At 46.5% G+C, this 13,791-nt stretch overlaps 1 protein-coding gene across 3 annotated transcripts; it reads left to right on the top strand.

Annotated features, from left to right (window-relative positions):
• The first annotated feature begins 831 nt into the window (after nucleotides 1-831).
• Nucleotides 832-5,930, top strand: zic4 (zic family member 4). Of its 3 annotated transcripts, none has more exons than XM_086150349.1 (3): nucleotides 832-2,364; nucleotides 4,478-4,590; nucleotides 5,649-5,930. In XM_086150349.1, the coding sequence occupies exons 1-3, from the start codon at nucleotides 1,128-1,130 to the stop codon at nucleotides 5,715-5,717; spliced, it is 1,419 nt and encodes a 472-aa protein (XP_086006475.1). In that variant the 5' UTR covers nucleotides 832-1,127; the 3' UTR covers nucleotides 5,718-5,930. The 3 variants fall into 3 exon arrangements, with proteins under 3 accessions (XP_086006475.1, XP_086006474.1, XP_086006473.1); XM_086150348.1 differs by lacking the exon at nucleotides 5,649-5,930 and having other exon boundaries at nucleotides 832-1,569; nucleotides 1,678-2,364; nucleotides 4,478-5,554; XM_086150347.1 differs by lacking the exon at nucleotides 5,649-5,930 and having other exon boundaries at nucleotides 4,478-5,564.
• Nucleotides 5,931-13,791: the final 7,861 nt, after the last annotated feature.

The raw sequence follows: 13,791 nt of genomic DNA, 5'->3' as shown, positions 1-13,791 counted from the left end.
ACCCTCGGTCATAACAACAGATCCCGTCCGTTTCCTTTTTTTTTCTTGTCTTTTTGCCTCCGGGACAATGGCCGCCGCCCCCACCCTTTTTTTTACACTTTTACCGCCGGTGCAGAGATCAGCCCCGCCGCCACCGTTACGCGCAGAGGATCGGGTGTGTAAATATGAGCATTTATGGAGAGGTGCGTAAAAACAAACAAAAAAAAACGGGGTACGTCCTCCGGACGGACTCGAAGCTCCCACGTTGCTCCCCCCTCTACCCCTCCACCCCCCTCTCCGGTTAAGCAGGCCATGCCCCCCCCCCCCCCCATTGATTTTAAACGTGCGTTTAAAAAGCCGTGCGTAATGTACGCGTAAAAAGGACTCCTCCATACGGTGCTGTCCCTAATGAAGATATCACTGCATTATTTATGACCCCTCGCAACAACTTTTCCAACGACAATGCTCCCTTTCTCTCTCTCTCTCTCTCTCTCTCTCGCTCTCTCTCTCTCTCTCTCTGTGTCTGTCTGTCTCTCTCTCTCCCTCTCTCTCTTCGTTGTAATCGCGAAATAAACGCGGCCGTTTAATTTCCGCATTTCCGCGCAGTCCCCCTTTTGTCACCGCGGACAAAAGGGGCTCTGCTGACAGGATATCTGAATCAAGTTTTTTTTATTATTATTATCATTATTATTCTAGAACCCCCCCTTCCGCCTCCTCCCACCCTTCCCTCCCTTTTTGCATGGCAACTATTTCTCTCTATCTCTCTGTCTCTCCAGCGTTACCCCGAGGCGCCGCGCATGCGCACTGGCGTCTGGCTGTCACTAAGACGTTTTTTTTTGTGTGTTTTTTTTCTCTCCTTCGCGTTGGAAATTGTCACCAGTGACGTCAATCACCGGGTTTCGACCAATTAGAGCGCGGGGTGATTGTTAGGCTCCGCGGGCTGCTGCGCCTACCATGAATCTCTATTCAGTATCAAAGCGTCCTGCTGCTGCCTCTCAACCGAATGGGATTCCATGTAGTCTGCAGATAGACTTAACTTTAAAAAGTTTTTTTTTTCTCCCCCCTCTATTTCTCATTGCGATTAAAATATATTTGTCATCATCATTATTATTTTGCCTGCTGTCAAGTTATTCTAAAATTAGGAGGTAATGAGCGCGGATGTATTGGGAAGCCCCGTGATGGACCCTACGTTTTCCAAACGGAACACGGCGCTGAGATTAGTTGACTTGGCAGGGGCTCACCACCATCACCATCATCACCACCGTACCCCTCAGAGCGTGACAGGCTTCCCGGGGTTCAGCAGCCATCCACACTCAATGGCTCACTCGCACCCTGGGGAGATTACTGCGGAACCCCGCCTGGGGCCGAGTCCATTCGGGCCAGAACACATGGGGCACTCCGCGGCCCTCAAAATCAGCCCAGCCCATCATTATCCCCACCACCACCACCACCACCACCACCACCGCCACCACAATCATCATATGGCAGGCCACAGTGAAGTGGTCTCCAGTCAAACGGGAGCTTTTGGCCCGGTTCAGGCGACGTCGGTGCCCTACTCTATGACTCACACGGCCCAGGCTTTATCCGCAGGTAGGGATTTCCTCATCCGGAGAGATCTGACGGCTCCAGCCATGCCGGTGCTGACCGACCAGCCCGCAGGTTCAGCCTCTCACCGCGGCATGTTTGTCTCGACAACAGGTAGCTACCCGGGGCACTATGCTCCGCACCCCGACGCCGGCAACCACCCGCTCTTCCCGGGACTCCACCGCGACCAGGCGCCGAGCGGATCCCCGGGCGGCCCGGCGCTGGGCGGACAAATAAGGCTGGGACTACCCGGAGACATGTACGTCCGGTCCGATCACTTGAGTCAAGTGGCAAGCTCCAGGGCTGAACCCTTCTCCGGCTCTGCTTTGCACGGCTACGGCGCGCTCAATCTGAACATGAATCTGAGCGCCCACCACCACCAACACCAGCAGCAGCAGCAGCAGCAGCAGCAACCCCACCCCCACCCTCACCACCACCACCACCACCACGGAGCCGGTGCCTTTTTCCGCTACATGAGGCAGCCCATAAAGCAAGAGCTCATATGCAAGTGGCTGGAGCCGGAACACTCGCCCAAGAAGCTGTGCTCCAAGACGTACAGCACCATGCACGAACTGGTGACGCATGTGACCGTGGAGCACGTCGGCGGACCCGAGCAGGCGAACCACGTCTGCTTCTGGGAAGAGTGTCCGCGGGAAGGCAAGCCCTTCAAAGCCAAGTACAAACTTGTCAATCACATCCGCGTGCACACCGGGGAGAAACCGTTCCCGTGCCCTTTCCCCGGCTGCGGGAAGGTGTTCGCCAGATCCGAGAATCTTAAGATTCATAAGCGGACGCATACAGGTCAGTAGACACGCGGATAACCAGCAATCAATTTCATTTGCTTTATCTTTAATATAAAAAAATCCGGGTAAATGTGCATGCAGCGGCTAACGATTCTTTTAATTAATTTATTTATTTATTTGTTGTTGTTTTTTTTTTTTTTTTTTTGGGTTTTGTTTTTTTAAGAATAACCGCGACTGGATTTGGAAGTCTGCGCAACGCGGCTGCTGCCCACCTGTTTGTCCGTGGGTCGCGTCGCTGCTTTGCAGGCTTCGACTTGGGGGTGGGGGGATTGGCGGCGCAGCTCGCTCGGCCGTTTGACGGTTCAACCTCTTGTTTAAGCACACGCGCGCGCGCGCACACACACACACACAAACAAACAAACACACACACACACACACACACACACACACACACACACACACACACACACACACACACACACACACGCACACACACTGTGTGCCCACTAGACTCGTCAGCTCAAGTCACAGGGGCTGTGGAAGACACACACACACGCACACACACACACACACACGTACACACACACACACACACACACACGTACACACACACACACACACACGTACACACACACACACGCACGCACGCACAGGGACGAGGCAGCAAAGTTGGGAAGGCGCAACTTCAGGGTCGGTGGCTTTGAAAATAATCTCCATTAGTTTTGAAAGAATTTTTCGCCACTTGTTGCTATTTTAGTCGTTATGATCTTATTTACAAGGAATATTTTCAATGTTCTGCTTGCATTATTTAAAGTCTGGTATGACTACAAACCTGCGATGTTTTATCTGATTGGTGACATTTAGAAAATAGAGAAAAATGTTAAAAAACACACAATTCTAATATATATATATATATATATATATATGTATGTGTGTGTGTGTATGTGTGTGTGTGTGTAATATATATATATTATATATAGTATATTTAATGTTATATTTGAAATACACACATTATGTCAATCACCAAACAGATATAAAATATATAATTTGATAGTATAGATATGTATTTATATGCATATATATTTGCATATGTATATTAATATACATATAATGCTTCTCTCTGTTTTGCATGTGCATTTGAGAGTCTCAAAACACATCCCAAGTTGTCCCTTCTGTGCGCACACAGAAAACGTGCAATATGGCTGCGCCCCCCCCCACTACCACCACCCTTCGGTGACGTGGATGGAAAAAAAAATGGGCCTCAAAATGTCGAGTCAGACTTGTAAACTAAATGACTACATTCCCCCCTTTTCCCGGTGGCTGCATGGCAGCCCCCCCACCCCCACCCCCATCCACTCCACAGTGCTCCCCATGTATTATTCATATCATTTGCTCACTTTACCTAAGTACAAATCTGTTAAATTATTTCTGTGTGTTGACTCCCGAGGGGCCTGGTCTTTTGGTATCATGTTTAAAACCTAAGCGGAAAGTGTGGTTATGACTGGGGTTGCCCCTGGGGTCTGTTCCTCAACGCTTTCTTGTACGACACTAATATCCTTGATTGGCTCTCCCAGCCCAACAGCTGAAGGTCAAATTGATATTCATCCCGCAAGTGTAATTAGACAGAGGCAATTACATATTCTCAAAAGCTTTAATCGGAGGAGAAAAAAATCAGCAGTGGGTGATTTCCATGTAATTTATTCAGATTGTCTTTTTTTTCTATGCCCTCCTTTCTTTTCTTTTTTTTTGCCTTGTCATACACCAGGTAGAAATACTGCTCCTATAGACTCAGATCATATGCACCAGTCTTTAACAGTGCTACCTGCCTGCACACAGGTGGAGCCGAGCTGTGGCACCCCAAACTCTCACTTTCCTCCCAGGTGGTGGATTCAGGGGCCTGCTGACCTTTGCGCACAGAGCCGGTCAGTTCGGGGGCGCGCTTTGTGCGCGGTCGCCTGGTGGAAACCCAGTAAGGGTGGGGATTTTAGTTCATTCCCGTGTAGTCACACTGTATCAAAAAATAGACTGTAAAAGTAGAGCGATGTTTCTAAATCGGCGCCGTCATGGTTTAATTTGAGAGCACACGACTTGGATTACGCGTAATGCCGTGGGTTTTGCGAATACGACACTAAACGATGTATGCGTGTATGTGTGTGTGTGCGTGTGTGCAGGTGAGAAGCCCTTCAAGTGCGAGTTCGACGGTTGCGAGAGACGCTTCGCCAACAGCAGCGACCGGAAGAAGCACTCCCACGTCCACACCAGCGATAAGCCCTACAACTGCAAAGTGAGAGGCTGCGATAAGTCGTACACCCACCCGAGCTCCCTGAGGAAACACATGAAGGTGCACTGCAAGAGCCCCCCGCCCAGCTCAGGCTACGAGTCGTCCACTCCGTCTCTGGTCTCCCCCTCCTCGGACTTGGGCCGGGAGCCGGTTGGCTCCTCGGTGGCGTCGGAGCCGGTCGGCGCGTCCCAGCCTACGAATTTGAGCGAGTGGTACGTGTGCCACAGCTCCGGGGCCAGCGGCGCCCAGACGCCGCCCAGCGGGGCCTCCACGCCCGACCCTGCTGATGAGCCGCAGTACAGACAGCCGGACCCGAGGGATGCGTTTTAACCCCGTTTTAATTTTTTTGTCTGTGCCAAAAGTCACAGAAAACCTTTTTTGGCTTCTTTTTTTTCAAGTATTTAAGAAAAAAACAAAACAAAACAAAATAAATTAAAGGTTTCCGGGTGACCGTGAAGGCCTCTCCTGGACGAGCCGTGGAACGAGACACCAGTCGGAGCCAAGGGACGCACCGGGAAGGAAACGCGCAAACTCTCAATATGTGCTAATTTCCTGTTACTTAATATATATATATATATATATATATATATATATACGAACCTTGCTGACTAAGAACACCCCGCCCGACGGCTCAACTGGTGGAGAGAGTCCTGTAAAATCCAGTAGATCATGTGGTTCTTTATTGTAGGTTATGGGTATGTTCGTGTAAAAAAATGTAAATACAAACTTTCGACATCAGTATGTTTTTAATTTATTTTTCCAATCCGAACCCGAGGGTTTTCTTTTTGTATTATTGAACCAAAGTGCATGTTTCAAGTGTACATTTGTAGATATTTGTAAAAGTTCGTGTCCGTGTTGGCAGTGTTGTCTTCTCTCGCCGCCTCACTGCACTGCTTTTAAGTTTACATTCGTGCAGACAGTCAACGATTATTTGTTCTTTTAAAAAAAAAAAAAAAAAACAAAGAAAAAAAAACAGTGAATTTCTAAATGTTGTGTTAAAAAAACGGTGGGCATTTTTGTATTTTTTTGTATCATAATGGTCATTTTTTTTCATTTCCAAGGTCCCCGGATGGAGCAGCACTCCAAATGCGCACCGATATTGCCTTGTACTTTGTGAGTATTTTGAATAAATCTTGTATGAGGAAAAAAAGTAAATATTACCGAACTAGTGTCTTTAAAAAAAGCCGGACATTTCAGGGACCACCTCTTCCTCCTCCTCTTCCTCACCCCTGAAAGTGTTGGTTCCTTTCCACTCGAGCTGCACAAACAGTGCGCCCACGCCTGGAAAGGCCAAAAAAAAGAAGTGGTAGAATTCAGACGAATAAAAGAACTGATGTGATGAACCCGGGGAAAAAGTGTGTGTGTGTGTGTGTGTGTGTGTGTGTGTGTGTGTGTGTGTGTGTGTGTGTGTGTGCGCCCGCGCCATCCCTCCCTCCCTCGTCCTGTGTTAGGTCTTACTTTCTCAGCTGCGCCTGCCGCGGTTTGACGCAGGCGCGGGCCGATTTGATGAAAGCCCGCAATATTTGGAGCCAGACTTCAAAGGGCGTTTTGGTACAAAGAGCCATTTTTTCACGACGGTGAATCCTCACGGTGAATTAAGATTTCTAAAGCGATGGCCAAGTCAAACTCAAATGATACGGGGGCCAAGTCCGCCGACTCAAAGGGCCGCTCTGAAGAATGTAATATTTGCTTCCCATGGGGTCGGAAACGGTAATCTACGGCCTTTATGCTGCAGACTCGGCCCCGCGGAAACAAGAGAAATATATTCTTTTTTTCCAGACCTACTTTACGACAATCAAAGGAGACGCCGCTCAAGCGCAGTTGTCCCAGCCCATAATAAACTTGCATGGATACACTCATCCAAAACCGTCTCCAGGCTCCACAACATTGAACAGTCAAGGTGGAGCTCAAAATACTCCCGCTGCTGCTACAACTACTACTGCCACTACTACTCCTGCTACTATTGTTATGATGAAAATAATAATAATGGAAAATGCATTAAAAAACAACAACAACAACAACAATACTAATAATACTATTAATAACAACAACAGCAACAATAATAATTATTATAATAATTAGCATGGGAAAAAATGACATTGATAGGGAAACAATAATGACGGTAATACCAATACAAGTATGATGGAATAATGATTATAAATATCGAATAATAATAATAATAATAATAATAATAATAATAATAATAATTATAATAATAATAATATAATCGCAGTAATTGGTTACTCCCAAGCGATTCATGCGCACTTTGTTTATTTATCTGTCTTACATTGGTTATTAATTTATTTTAATATTTGTTGATGGCATACAATTAAAAGTGTCGTCCGGGTGCGAGTGTGTGCAGCTCAAACTCTGTGTGCGTGTGTGTTTATGTGTGTGTTTGTGTGAGTGGGGGGGTGGGGGACTTGCGGCCGAGGGTTAAAGTCTCCTCTGAGTAGGTGGAAACAAATGCGGCTACAACTCCACGGTGCGTTTATGGAGTTTGGTTAAGTGTGCGGCGGTTTTGCTTTGTGAGGGAGAGGCAAAGGGAGAGGGAGAGAGGCCTGGCTGAAAGAAGAGACTAAAGCAAAGCAAACAAAATCCAGGCTTCTTTCCCTTTTTTTCTCCTCTTTTCCCTCACTCGCTGGGCAACAGAGAGAAAGTTAGAAAGAGGAAGAGAAAGAAGAGCAAACCAGAGAGTTGGATCTGAGTTGAGAGCGGGGAGTGTTTGAAGTGGGAATTCATATCAGTGGGATTCTTCTGGGTCGTCTGAACGACGGTAGTGACACGGAAAGCCTTTTGTCACCTCCTCTCTCTCTCTCTCTCTCTCTCTCTCTCACTCTCTCACTCTCTCTCAAGTCTCTCACTCTCGCAGTCTTGCTTCTCTGCAGCTTTTAGTTCTACTTGTCAAAAAATGGCCAAACAGTTTCTTTTTTCCATCCAGCAGTGAAATGGAAGGATAAGCAACATTTACAGAGCTGAGATGGAGTGAGAGGAGAGGAAGAGGCAGGAGGGAGGGGGGCTTGTGTGTCAATTAGGTATGACAAAATCCCAATTTCGGCCAAGTATTTCTCAATTTGAACTTTCTCCCGCTGGCGAGCATCAAAGAAAACAACACTCTTGAACTCATTTGAAAGCTAAGATAAATAAAATGTTGATGCAAAGTCAGTGACCCTTTCATTTATGACTTTGACCGCATCAGCAGCCTGTCCTCCAGCCAGCACACGCAAACTGGCCCCAGGAAGAGGAAGAGGAAGAGGCCGCGGGTCCGAGAAGTGAATGAAGTGTGTGTTGGACGCATGTGTGTGTGTGTGTGTGTGTGATGACTGTTTGACCATGTGGAGCTCCACTCTTTACTGTCAATGGAGATCTGAGGCCTGGACAGGGGCTCACAGACGCCCTCTGGTCTGATCTGTCACAGAGGTCAAGAGTCAGAACAGGTGTGTGTGTGTGTGTGTCTGTGTGTGTGTGAACGTAAGAGAGAGAGAGAGAGAGAGGGAGAGAGAGAGAGAGAGAGAGAGAGAGAGAGAGAGAGAGAGAGAGACCCCTCCACTTGACATAATTGTCCACTCCAAAAGGCAAAACAGGACAATGTTTCAATGGATATTCGTATTCATGTGAAGTAAAGAAGGCATTATGGATAATAATAATAATAAATAATAATGATAATAATATTGATAACTAAGGGACTTTTTTTGGGACTTCCTGTGCAGCAGCAGTCAAAATGAGACAATCTCCAGGCCTCCGAACCGCTATTGCTGCGTCCTCAGGCTCATTTGGGTGTGAAATATAATTTCTTTGTGAAGGAAAAATAATGGAGGCGGTAATCCCACTTCCGGAAACTGTCCAGCATTATTGAACAAAGCCCTTTTAATAGGGGGATTAGCAGGCTAGGAGTAAAAGCCTGGCTCTCCCTCCTTCCCACCACCACCCCTCCCCTTTTCCTCCACACCCATCCCACGCTTCGCTATCAGCACCTCCTACACCAACCAGGTCATAATTACCAGGAATGAAGTGGCCGGAATGGGCTGAGAAAATAAAGAGGAGAAGGAGGAGGAGGAGGAGGAGGACAGGTGCAGCCCTGACTTATGGTGAATGAGCAGTGGATGAAAAAAAAAAACTGTCTATATTATTTTATCATTCTAATTTCCAGTTTGCCAATGAAAAGCATCATGGTTAAAAAAAAAAAAAAGCAAGTTGCACTTTTTTTATATCCTCTCACAAGTGGACTCCCAGCCCCCTCATGTTATTTTGATAACATGTAAAGGCTTTACAGCCGCAGGCTTCCGCCGTAAAGATTTACGGCCAAATTAACTGTATTTCACATATAAAATGGTGCTTTTGGAGGCTGTGTCCACAGCTCGGGGTCGGGGGGTCAGGGCATGGAGGCCAGAACTCACACCAGTACCCTGCTCAGAGATCCCGGAGGACGAAGAGTCAGTCCCTCACTATCTTCACCCCAGGTTTTAGGATTAGGTGTCTTCCGCAGGTTCAGGGCAGTCACGCCACCTCAACCTTCACCTCCAACACCCACCCGCCCGTGGCCTCGAACAGGGATTTCTAACAACCTCCACATTTCATGGCAGAATGCGCCCCATATTTCACACCTGCACTTTGAATAGCAGCCCCTACCCCCTACCCACCTGACCCACCTCCCCATGATATGCCTGTTCGCCCTGCGCTCAATGCAGCTGCCTGTATGAACCAGCAACCCTCTTGTTTTGGGATCTTTTGATATAAAATAATAAAATCATAATAAAAAAATCTCCTGTCTGAGCTTGTTCTCATAATATCTAGAGGGACTTGTTACAGCAAGGCAGAGGTACCAATACCATTATCAGGCTCAAGCCCGACTCGATCCGGACTCGATCCCGGAAATCTGGGTCGGTGTTTGCACACAGGTTCAAAATGAAAATTCCCAAAAAGACAGAAACTGTGAATTAATCTGATCCAAATCTCAAACCTCAGCTTCCGGCAAAATAGGAAAAAAGGATAAAGGCCGAGCATCATGCAGGGAACCTGGAACCAGACACCTAGTCCTCTGGGGAGGATAAGTTGACCCAAAATCCTTAGTGTTTATCACCAGGTGTCTTTATCAAGTGGAAATTTCAAAGGAAAACAAAGTATTATTATATTTTTACTTGTTTCTTTATTTTAATTTTATTTTTAATCAGTCATGTCAAGGCCTCTCATGTTGCTGTGTGAGTCGAGAAATGGAGATGGTGCTGCTGAAATAAAAATACACTAAAATTACACAAAAGGATACAAATAAAAGGATTTTCCATTCCGTCCAAGAAGGGGATCACAAACAATAAAATATTCCGTTTGAAGACACAAAATAAAACGGAAAAAAATAAAAAATAAAATCCCTCCTACTGGTTTCGCCCCAGCCATAATGGCAAGAGTGCGTTGACACACCCGATAAAAGAGCCAGTGTGTCATCATATATCAAAATAACGGAGAGTATTATGGGATGCAAATGCTCTCAGCATTATGAATCATTGCTTTATCTGCACTATTTCACACGTCAGTTCGGGGGGGTGCGGGGCACAGTTTGGGGGGGGGCGGGCATAACGCCGAAGAGTAGGGGTCATTTCTTCATCTCCCGCAGGAAAATACATTACGCTTCTCGTATTTACATACTCTTTAATATTTGCCAAACACTCGTAAATTACAAACTAATGAAATTTCCGACGGTCCTAGGAGGCGGCGCCGGCGAACATGGCGTTACTCTGGCCCTCTTGGGGCCCCCGACGCCGCGGCCCTCCATCACGCACTATTAACCCTGATTACGGTCGCGTCGGGCCACCGCTGACACGCCACGACACGGGGATCACCTGCCGCAGGTGGGCGCGCCGTGGGAGAGAAATGGCCTCCATCTATAACGCCTCTCGCTTTCTCTCTCTCACTCTCTCTCTTTATATATATATATATATATATATATATATATATATATATATATATAAAAGGATCGAATATTTGAGACGCTATATACATTTTCACGGGGGGGGAGGGCAAAAAAAGTGGGGTGTTTTCATCTCAGTTGCCAAACCAAACCAACCCCTCATCAAGAAAAGGAGAAAAGAAAGAAACAGTTTTTCCACCAAGACGCGCTCGGAGGTGAACGTGAGGAGAGGAAGAGGAGGTGGATAGGAGTGGGAATTATTTATGAAAGAGCGTCGGCGTTTCTTCCTTTTAACCCAAAAGCCCCCCCCCCCCCAAAAAAAAACAAAAACAAATAAACAACAAACAAACAAAAATAAACTAAAAAAAAACACCTCCCAGTTGATGAACGAACCAGGAAATACTTTGAAAAATGGTGGGGGTGAAGAAGGGGAGAGGAGGGGGCTGCCAGCGCAACAATATAAGATCCACGCGGAAACGTGTTTATTTGACAAACCCCCTCCCCATTTCCCCCGGGGCGTCGATGTGGTCACTACGTGGATCCGGACGCGGCGGGAGTGGCGGCGTGACGCATTTCATGACTTTGTCAATCAATGCTGCGACTGCGATGCTGCGTTCACGGCCCGCCGACAAAACAAGCCGTGCGGGAGGGGGGGGGGGGTCCCCCTCTCAAGAGGGGTCAGAAACTCTTCATCTGTGCGTTTAAAAAATGTAATTACACCTTTATAAAACATTACTAGGTAGTATTGATAAAATAATAATGATCATTTTTTTGCCGAAACTAAAGCTCTTTTATTCAATAGACATTCAAATACATTTCACAAAATAGGCTCACATCTTATAGGCTTATAAGCATAAACCAAAATGTTTCCTTTAGTTTCAATAAGAATTTTACCGCTCTGACATTGTTGAAGTATGTCAGAAGATTGATCCGTTAGAACCAAACCGTTTTGTGGCCAAAGGGCTGTTTTAAGATTATTATTATTTTTCAATCCACCAAGAACTGTCTTTTTTATTAGGGGTAATTTTAATACTAAGGCTTTATGCTAAAAATAAGCAAAGGCCGTGCAGGAGCAACAGAGGTAAGTGCCTCTCCAAAACCTCGTGTGGCTGCACACACTCACACACACACACACACACACACACACTCACACACACGCACACACACGACTGTGTGTGTGTGTGTGTGCGTGTGTGTGTCAGTGTGTGTGTTAAGAGCTGTCAAGAAATCAGCCTTAGCCAACGTTAAGGCTGTCTAATTTCTAAGCATAATTAACTTTATGCTCCAAATCAATTGTTTCCTGTACGCAGCCAGGGTCCGCGGCTGCAAGCAGCGAGAGGCCTATTTGAGCGGGTGAGAAAGCAGGAAGCGGCTCTACCTGCCACTCATTAAACCCACAAAAACTCAATACAAAGAAGGGTGGGGTGGGGGTGGGGGTTGGGTCGGGGAGGCGAAGGGGGGGATTAGACCTGCTCGTTATACCTGCCGCGCAATTAACACTACTTATTCTCCTCATCCCTCTGTTCTGCTAATAATTGAACTTGCAATAATAACGCGGCAAAAAAAAGAAAAGAAGAGAAAAAAAAGAAAGCAAAAACAACAGAGCGCGTAAACCGCAGAGCGTGCACGCGTGTATGAATTGTAATAGCGTTATAAAATGGTAATAACTTGTTTATTACGCTGCGGTTTGTTTCGGGGGGATTTGGCATATCGGTGTGGCAGTTTTTTTTCCTGTGTGTGAGTGTGTGAGTGGTGGGGGAGGAGGAGTAGGCTTTCCAGGATTCGTGGAGGGTATTCTTCCTCTTGTTTTATTTATTTTTTCTTTGTGTGTGTGTGTGTGTGTGTGTGTGTGTGTGTGTGTGTGTGTGTGTAAACGCTCAGGTGGATGAGCGATTCTTTGTCCCCGTCGTGTTGGAGGGGAATCGGTGCGCACTTGAACTGAAAGAAGACTTGACCTTTTTTTTCCTTTATATCCCCCCCAGCCCTCCACCCACCCAATGTTTGTCTAAATCACAATTGTCTTTTGTGCGGGGACGCGCGCCGCCGTGACACGTCCCTATTGAGCGGATGGATGTCCGCGGTCACGTGCAGGGGCGAGCGCGTCAATAGGTGTTTGTAAACTTTGGTGGGAGGTTCGGAGGGGTGGGGTGGGGTTAAAAAATACGTGCACAAACACCGTGGGCGCAATTAAAGTGTCCCAGAGCTGATCCTTGTGTGCGGGTGACGCGTTAAAAAGCGCACGTCGAACCCCCACCCACCCTTCCACGCACACCCACGCAGGATGTGGAGCTGCCCTCGTCGCCAACACATCACGTCCCTCGCGGTGTTTGTGCAGATACAGATTGGGGTTCACACATGAAAAACCACCCGCGTGGATTCATCAGTAATAACGACTTAATTACACCCGAAATGGAGAATGGAGGGTGTAATTCTTCTTCTTCTTCTTCTTCTTCTTCTTCTTCTTCTTCTTCTTCTTCTTCTTCTTCTTCTTCTTCTTCTTCTTCTTCTTCTTCTTCTTCTTCTTCTTCTTCTTCTTCTTCTTCTTCTTCTTCTTCTTCTTCTTCTTCTCAAGGATAATGCTAAAAAAATAAAAAAGTCGAGGAGGAGTAATATGTGCTCCGTGAAACGCATCAATAAATCTGTTTTACGGAGAGTGAGAGAGAGAGATCTGCGCATGTACGCGGCCGCGGCGCGCATCCGGCCGCAAACTCGCACGGAGCTGTCAGCGCTCACAAACCGCGTCTCTATCTCCTCACAGACGCAAAACTGCGAGGAAGTTGCGTGGGAGCGATACAGAGAAGCACACACACACACACACACACACACACACACACACACACACACAGAGAGAGAGAGAGAGAGGCACGCAATGAAGATTATCAATATTTATCCTTTGCAAGTCAAAATAAGGCAGTTCACTATTTACTTACGTTAACCGGGATTGACGTGGCGACAACGTCGGTACTCGTGGCGACGACTTAACTTCACCACAACACCCCCACCGACGGTCCCCACTCCCACTCCCACTCCCACTCGCATTCAAGGTAGTTTTCTATAACCTCGTCAGTTGTAGCTGAAATCTTTTTTTTATCCCAGAAGACTCCTGAGTTCAAATCTCCCGCAGAATAAAATTAAATACATAAATTAATCTAAAATGGATGAATAATTAACAAATACATAAACATGGAAATTATGATTAATAAAAATGAAAATAAATCAATCAATATAAAACAATAATGAATACATAATTAATTAAAAAAAAAATACACGAGGCGACCGGACACGCTGCATTTGTATTTCTG

This window comes from Fistularia commersonii, chromosome 8 (assembly GCF_037954325.1).
Source record: "Fistularia commersonii isolate RoL2024-O1a breed Wild chromosome 8, RoL_Fcom_v1.0, whole genome shotgun sequence".
Lineage (NCBI taxonomy): Eukaryota > Metazoa > Chordata > Actinopteri > Syngnathiformes > Fistulariidae > Fistularia > Fistularia commersonii.
Note: the sequence above shows the minus strand (reverse complement) of the source record. Positions and strands in the feature narration are given on the sequence as shown.

What these genes read in the sequence shown, in the direction of transcription:
- zic4 (XM_086150347.1), top strand. Translation starts at nt 1,128, where the DNA reads ATGAGCGCGGATGTATTGGGAAGCCCCGTGATGGACCCTACGTTTTCC. An exon ending in TCATAAGCGGACGCATACAG is followed by an intron (nt 2,365 to 4,477) that starts GTCAGTAGACAC and finishes GCGTGTGTGCAG; the next exon opens with GTGAGAAGCCCTTCAAGTGC.